General features: G+C 35.3%; 1 protein-coding gene across 1 annotated transcript; it reads right to left on the bottom strand.

Moving 5' to 3' along the window:
- Positions 1-2,012: 2,012 nt before the first annotated feature.
- On the bottom strand, positions 2,013-7,789 carry LOC122599881 (glutathione hydrolase 3-like). Its single transcript, XM_043772483.1, has 7 exons — positions 7,640-7,789; positions 4,355-4,734; positions 3,760-4,278; positions 3,114-3,349; positions 2,767-3,031; positions 2,523-2,660; positions 2,013-2,415 (listed from the first exon to the last, which is right to left on the bottom strand). Exons 1-7 carry the CDS (start codon positions 7,749-7,751, stop codon positions 2,149-2,151), a joined length of 1,917 nt encoding a protein of 638 aa, XP_043628418.1. The 5' UTR covers positions 7,752-7,789; the 3' UTR covers positions 2,013-2,148.
- Between the last annotated feature and the right edge of the window lie 263 nt (positions 7,790-8,052).

The raw sequence follows: 8,052 nt of genomic DNA, 5'->3' as shown, positions 1-8,052 counted from the left end.
TCGTATTTAACTCTATCGTGTTCGTATTTTATCGTGTCGTGTCGGCACGATATGTCAGCTCTATTTTGAGAAGAGAAGCTCTTTAGAGATTGAGAAACCCAAGGACATAAAGTGTCAAGAGTAGAAGTCAAGGGGCTGCTGTGGATTATTGTGATTGATCATCTTGATCATCACGTACATATCCGTCTGAATTTAGATCTAAACCTATTGTTTAGATATGTCTTGTAATCATCGATAACTCTTTCTTAAGGGCCGACTTGATTTATTGGTACGTGTTTGGGGAGTTGTTTGAAAGCTTCAATAAAGAACCCCTGTAAGTATAAATCTAGCATAACTTGTATATATGCAACTATGCAAGTTACGTTCCTACCATATTTAATTCGGGATCAAAATCATATGCCCTAGAAAGCTAGGGATAACATCTGCAGATTTTGGGCAAACGCCGGGGACCAAATATATAAACAACACTAAAGATTAAGAAAAGAAAAGTAAGGAAAGAATTAATGGCAAAGTCATTGCTAGGGATGACGTCAAATTGTTCTGAAGTAGATCTAACAATTACACAAAAAGGGCTAATAACACTAAAATCACCAATAGTTCATCTATATATACATTTGAAAGTTTATTGAATAACATTTGAAAGTTTGCTACCTATAACGGTACAGATGATGAAAGTTTACTAGCTACATTAATATTTTACTGAGTACAACGCCTACCACGAGACAAACGTGAAAAGAAAAATGAAAGTACGTACGTTGCTATTTAATGGGGCTTTACCTGCCAAATAACGGGTCAAATAGGATTAAGAGCAACATTTTATTAAACCGTTCAAACTAACAGGCTGAAATTAACAGAAAAAGAGAGACGGAAAGAAGATCGAGCGAATGAAAAAAGGAAACATATGACTTTTTTATGTACATCCCACCACTTCCTCCAATTAACCCAGCCAATTGGTCACCCTGTCAAAGAAGTTGTAAGAGTCAGCATTTGACTTTTTATAGCCAGTAAAACATTTTTCAAAACTCATCCTTATTATAGAAGAAAAACTTGAGATTATGTTGCAGGTGTTATGACTTGCGAGTGCGTACTTTCAAACGTTAATAGCTTAAAAGTTGTTCCGAATTAAACGCGTCACCTAATTTCATTCGAATAGCAAACATATGTTTTCAACAAATCGGATTAAACATAACTTTACATTGCAGTTACATTACAATCCTGCAGAGCAAAGAGAAGCTTGCAGAGTGGGAAAGAAAAATCGCAGCATCACAACCTATTCGAATTTATGGGACATAATCACATATATCCACAAAACGTTTTCTAGAAATTTAGTAGTTTGTGCATTTAAATCTTAAATTTTAGGAAAGTATGATATATGTAAACCTTTAAAAAAGCAAAAATATATAGACTTGTATATATCAGGCATATACAAGAAACCTACTTGAATTCCACTTAATTGCACAAGCCATAGTAATGAGAACCATGAAGAAGATGATGAGCTATTGTTTGGGAAGACATTCATGTCAAATTCCGGTTCGACATTTTGGCGAATTCCAAACATCCAACAACTAACAACAACAAGAAAAACCGTCACATCTTTCTCACCATTATTAACCAACAAAAATCACCACCACTTTCTTCATCCATCTGCAACAACATCACGAAGAAACTACTTTTTTTCCTCCTATATGAATAGAAGCGGCACCGATCGTACGATAGTCAGGAAGGAGTTGCCCAAAAGAAATTATGCGAATGCAGAGATAAGAGGCTGGCTTGATGAACGTAACATGTTTCAGGTAAACATCGTTCAACGAAACCCCCCGCAAAAGAACAGCAGCAGCTCTCGGATACTTCAACTATTTAGTTAGAATCTTGACTATATAGTTAGAAGGGTCGTACTTTACCCTTGACATAATTGAACATCTACAGTACAACCAATTGAACAATTGCAGATTGTTTTATGTCATATTATCCTGGCTCTCATAGTTGTTTCTTTCTTTTTATTTATTTTCGTGTCGCACAAAATAGGCTAATAACACTAAAATCACCAATGGTTAATCTATATATACACATCAATATATTTTTTAAAAGGAAAAACAAACACTACATTATATTTGGTATGAAATCTTCAATTGTATATGTTGTTATTAACTAACAAGCAGCAGGCCTCCCATCTTTCCTAGGATCACTTACAGCAGTAAGCATTCCTTTTAAAACCTGTTTGTGATCGGAAGTGACTTTCCTGTTCTCAATTGGTTTCTTTAAGGTTTGAACAATAAATTGACTAACAGCACCGCCAGATTTTGGCTCCAATATATGACCCCTTTCTCCTAAGAATTGTTTTAGGTCGTCTGAAAGCTCAATATGATCACCGTCTATCACTGTCCAGTTTTCGTAGTACACCACATTTGGCACCAACTGCATTATACATAAAAATTACAAAATATATAGTCAAACAGGTTGAATTAAATAAAAAAAGAGAGACGGAAATAAGAGCGACTGAAAAAAAAAAAAAAAGGAAACACCTTATGGTAGACTCTAGGAGACTGAACAGCATCTAAAGGCTGCATTCCTAGAATGAAATGGTTAAGGAAGACCTGTATAACTGCTGGTATTATGTACATCCCACCACTTCCTCCAATAACCCCAGCCAATTGATCACCCTGTCAAAGGGGTATTAAGAGTCAACCGTTGACTTTTTATTGCCAGTAAAACAGTTTTCAAAAAACATCATTTATTTATAGCAATCGTAGAAAGTTTGCTTTCTACCTTGACAATAATGACAGGAGTCATGGAAGACAACGGCCTCTTGTTTGGACTGATAAAATTTGTAGGTGAAGGAGGAAGGCTGTCAGGGGATATTTCTGTAGGTGACGAGAAGTCACCCATTTCGTTGTTTAGTACAATTCCGGTTGCTGGAGATAGAACACCGGCACCAAATGGGTAGTTCACAGTTGTTGTCATCGACACGGCATTTCTATCTGCATCTACTATACAAAAATGACTTGTACCATGGTCTTGAATCTGACTCCACCTAGTCAACACACAGTAAGATACACAGTCAAGTACTTGAGCTCAAAACTGACTAATATTAGTCCAAAGGTGATTGAATTTACCCAGGCATATAGTATTCAGAAGGGAAGGTAGTGTTGTCAAAAATCCGTTCTCTAACTTTCTTCGCGAATGTAGGAGAAAGCATTTCTGATGCAGTTTTACTTATATCGACAAAATCTGGGTCACCTAAGTTCATCCGAATAGCAAACATATGTTTTAAAGCTTCAACAAATCGGTGTAAACCCAATGGTCCTTTAGCTTCATTTGTGTTCTCGTAGCTATTTAAGATATTTAAAACCTGCATTATTAGTTTAGGTTTGGTGTCATGGGTCAAATTGTGTGTACGTTGAAACGGGTCAGTTTATGTTTTGGTTGAAACTGTTGGGTTACGGGTACACTTTTTTTCTTCATACTTGAAAAACATCCGTGTTAATTATGACTAACTTAATATTACAGATAGATATATAATTTTCAAAAATAACACGATTTAGGTAGTCGTATTCATCAAAACTGGCCTTTACACAACTTTCAAACAACAAGCTTGACCCGTTAAGCCTGTTTAAGATAAAACACGATCCAACCTGACTGACTCATTCATGATTCATGTTATATTGAATGATTGTTCAAGTGGTACTAAGTTTAGTATTGCATATACATATCAATTATTTGCAACAACCCATTTAAACATACAGAGAAATAGTAACATACCAGAGCTAGCCCAAGGGTACCACTTGACGGCGGTGGCATCCCAAAAATGCTGAACCCCATTGTGTTCACTTCAACTGCATCGGTAACTTTCACCTCATAATTTCTCAAATCCTCCATTGTTAAGATCCCACCTGCCAACCGAACATCTCTAACCAACTTTTCCCCTATATCACCACTATATAAAGCCGCTGGACCTCTTTCTGCTATAGCTTCCAAGCTCAAACCAAGCTCATAGTTATAACACATGTCACCCGCCTTTAAAATCTCCCCCTTAGGAGCATACACTTTTTGTAGGCCTGGATCTTTTTGTATCTTGTCAGCATTGCTCGACAGCGAACTTGCAAGATAAGGAGCAACTACAAACCCGTTTTTGGCAAGGCGAATGGCAGGCTGAAACAAAGATTTCCATGGCAAGCGACCGTGTTGTAACCAAGCTTGGTAAATACCAGCTATTTCCCCGGGAACACCCATGGCTAGTGCTCCTTTATACTTGTCGTCCAGATTGTTTTGATACATGTTCTGTTTTTAAAAAATGCATTGATAATAGATTAAATGCTTCTTTTTAAACAACGTTGACAAAGAGAAAAGAGATAACCTGCGAAGAAGCTAAAGGGGCCGTTTCCCTGAAATCGAATGCTTTTGTTTTTGATGTGTCAGCTGAACGAACGACCATGAACCCACCGCCTCCAATACCACTAGCCATTGGATTAACAATGCCGCCACACAAAGTAACCGCGACAGCAGCATCAACAGCATGACCACCGGCATTAAGAAAGGATGCGCCAATCTTTGAACAACGGGAATCATCTGCTGCCACGACTGCTTCCCATGACTCGACGACATCACTCGGTGGTATTTGCTTATTCGTTGCTTTGTGTAAGTTGAACACATTGCCTAATTGTAGACTCTTGCTATGTATCTTCACATCACTTATACTAAATGGAATTGAGTTGCTTCCTATTGTAATAAAGATAACTGAAAAGAACAATATGGTTACGTTTTATCTCATGATATACCAACAATTTGTACACACAACAAATCTCGTCCCGATCCTAATATCAAAAAGTATAAATTTCAAGTGAGACTACGACCGGTATCCACTTGGTTATTTCTGGGTCCGTATCAAAAAAATATCAAGGATACGGGAAAATGCGTGTGCCGATTCCTATGGGACCGGGACCGGGCTCACTGGCTCAGTATTGTACTTGGGTGATTTTTAAGGCCCGATTCCATTGATACCGGAAACGATACGAAACAATACCTATTTCAAGTTTCCAAAAAGGAAATGATAATCATAGCCTCAGGGACTATGTTTAATACGTTATTACATGCATCAAAGGTTATACATTGGATATCAATCCGTAAATATAGGAGGTGGTTATGTTCAATGTGCAAGTCTTTTATACATGTAATAACATATTAAACGTAGCCCCTAGGGCTATGTTTATCATTTCTCTTCCAAAAATTATAACATTATCAATTTTTTAAGTGTTTAAAATATAAAATAAAATCATATAACGAGTACGACCCCTTATAGCTCAATGGTTGAGAACCAGCTTTTCATGCTGGAGGTCTCGAGTTCGATACATGGGAAGGACATTTCAAGGTATTTCACAAAAAAAAGTCTTCCAATAAAGCAGGTTTGAATCCTAAAGTTACTTCTAACTTGAGGGGTCAAATTAGAAGCTAGCATCTTGTCCTTTAGATGAAAAAACAAAGACTAAGATTTAAAGATGATCTTGAATCTTGATCCCACAAGATTTATGACTTAATGCATATGAATATTGTTTGCAATAATAAATGCATGGAGATAATAATTGTTACATTCCATACATTAATTGTGAGGATGATGGCAATGGTCACTCTCACGCCTAATCATGCCTAGCCATTTACCAATAATATACTGTCACATCATTTCATGGCAAACTCATGTCTAGCCATGCCTAACCTATGGCAACCATACCTTTCCATGCCTCACAATCCCTATACTATTTTTCTCCAATCATACCTACTCTTTCTCCTATCCTTCCTTAAATAAATGATTATCTCTCTCGGGCGGTTTAGTTGGGGGTTTCTTCTCCCACTAGGTGTTGAGGGTGAGGAGGCTCTCTAGCACGGATCCAGTTAAGACAACATAAGCTAGATCCCTTGTTGCGAGCAAATGATCCACACCTTTTTGCAAACTTTTTTTTTTCAATGTTGGAGTTGGTCCTTTGAAGGACCCATCACCCATCCATAAAAATTCAAGAAGAACCTTAGGGCCTCTTTGGTTGTAAAAAACGTTTTCATAAAAAAAAAAAAAAGAATAAAAGATTTGAAATTTGTATATACATAATAAATAAATTTTTTAATAATAAAAAACTCACTTTGACTTGAGAAAATGTATTAGTGATGATTATCTAATGAAATATCTATACTATATTATAAAAAGAATAGCCCTTTTTATTTTTTGTAATGTTGAAAATATGTAATATTTTCATTTAGCACCTCTTAAAATTACACAATCCCCTTAACATTAATGATTAAATTACACTATCAATCATTTTATCACTTAAAATATGTCCATTAACCTTTTACATCAATTATATACACAACTCAGTGTTGCTCCACCACCAAAAGTCGCCCAACCATCACACCGTCGCCGTCACGACCGCCGCATCGCGCGGGCACCGTGCTAGTAATAGATAAAAGAACGATTACTTACTGAAAATTATTTTGATACAAATTAAAGGGTGTTTGGGATTGCTTACTGAAAATTGATTATGTTGTTTGTATAATCAGAATCAGATAATTAACTCTAACAAAACGTGATGTGGAATTTTAGTGTTTGGATTTAATTTTGTTGTTTAATGTCATTATAATCAGAAAATTGATTTTTTTTTGTGTTTGGTAAATTACATAATTCGGTAACTAAATTAGTGAAATGACTAAAAAAAGACATTTACTTATGTCATCAAAATATCGAACTCATAATGATTAATATGTCATTGAAGCTGATTTTAATAAACACTCATGGAATATAAGAAAAAAGTCGTAGTGATATAACAAGGCTATAAAAATAATAAGCAATATGATATATAAGTCATTTAGTTCATCTACATCAATAGTGATATTCAAGTATATATCACGTAAACAAATTTGTAATATACAAAAAATAATAAAGTCAATAAGTTTAAAAATGATAAACTAAGCTCTTGATAAATTAGATGCTCACAACTCACAAGTCACAGATTATAAATAAATGGTGAGAGACGTGCCCTATAATAATGGGTATTAAAGTAAATTAACAAGCAAAAGAAGAAATTAATTTTTCAGTATTTTGTTGCAGCAGGGTATGATATGCTTATGGATTATCACGTTTTGGGCCTTCCAAAACGTAAAAAATCGATTGTTATTAACTTTTTGCCAAACACTAAAAATAGCTTTTTGTGATTTCAAAACATAATAATCTAAAAATCATGTTAAATAAGAAATCCTAAACACCCCCTAAAAATAGTAAGATACTAAAATAGAAAAGAGCTACTTTTTAAAACGGTAGGGGTAGTATAGTTGACTCTATTGGTTTACCTAGTCATTTAGATTAGTGGATCTAAATTCAAAAGTTAGGCTATATATGCGCCTATGCTACACTCAACCTCATCTGGCTCATCTCAAATTTCGTCTAAGTTATTATGATCCAGTTTACAAATATTACTCCCACAAACTGTTTCCTCTAGCAGTCTAAATGGCTTAAATATGTTTCTATAATCTTTAACTTCGAACGAGGAGGACGGGAAGGGTATGACTGTTTACATAAACTTTCTTATACGCCGTTTTTACGGGCTTTTGTGGGGTTGGTTATAAAAAAAAAAAAAATAAGAGAGAGAGAAAGAGAACTTACAAATAAGAGCGGTGAGTGAAGTGAAAAATAAAATTGCAGTTGTCCATTTACTCCTTGATTTGCCATCTTGTGAAGCTTTCAAAAGTGGAGTTTGATTACTCCGTTCCCCCATATTTCTGTCTAACCAAAAAAAAAAAAGAGACAGATTGCTTGCTAGCTTGTCTTGTATAAAAAAAATATCGTTTGATATATCATTGGGTGGAAGAGGTTGACATCTATGACATTATTTTATCACCCACTAATAATATATAACTAGGAAATATTCAATATGATTGGCGCCTTTCTGACGATAATGACAACATGGTGGGGGTTGGTTTATTCGGGTTCTTCGACCCGGTTTCTCTCAATCGAATAATTTTGAAAGCTAAAACAAAAACTAAACCGGTGACATCTATATTTTTAAAAAAATATTA

The sequence above is a fragment of the Erigeron canadensis genome, chromosome 5, assembly GCF_010389155.1.
Source record: "Erigeron canadensis isolate Cc75 chromosome 5, C_canadensis_v1, whole genome shotgun sequence".
Classification (NCBI taxonomy): domain Eukaryota; kingdom Viridiplantae; phylum Streptophyta; class Magnoliopsida; order Asterales; family Asteraceae; genus Erigeron; species Erigeron canadensis.
The sequence above is the reverse complement of the archived record's forward strand: the minus strand, read 5'-3'. Positions and strand labels throughout refer to the sequence as shown.

Bases quoted from the DNA above. Each gene is read 5' to 3' on its own strand.
- LOC122599881 (XM_043772483.1), bottom strand. From the start codon at position 7,751: ATGGGGGAACGGAGTAATCAAACTCCACTTTTGAAAGCTTCACAAGAT. The intron at 4,735-7,639 runs GTAAGTTCTCTT...TGTTCTTTTCAG, and splicing joins TTCACTCACCGCTCTTATTT to TTATCTTTATTACAATAGGA. The intron at 3,032-3,113 runs GTAAATTCAATC...TGTGTTGACTAG, and splicing joins TCTGAATACTATATGCCTGG to GTGGAGTCAGATTCAAGACC.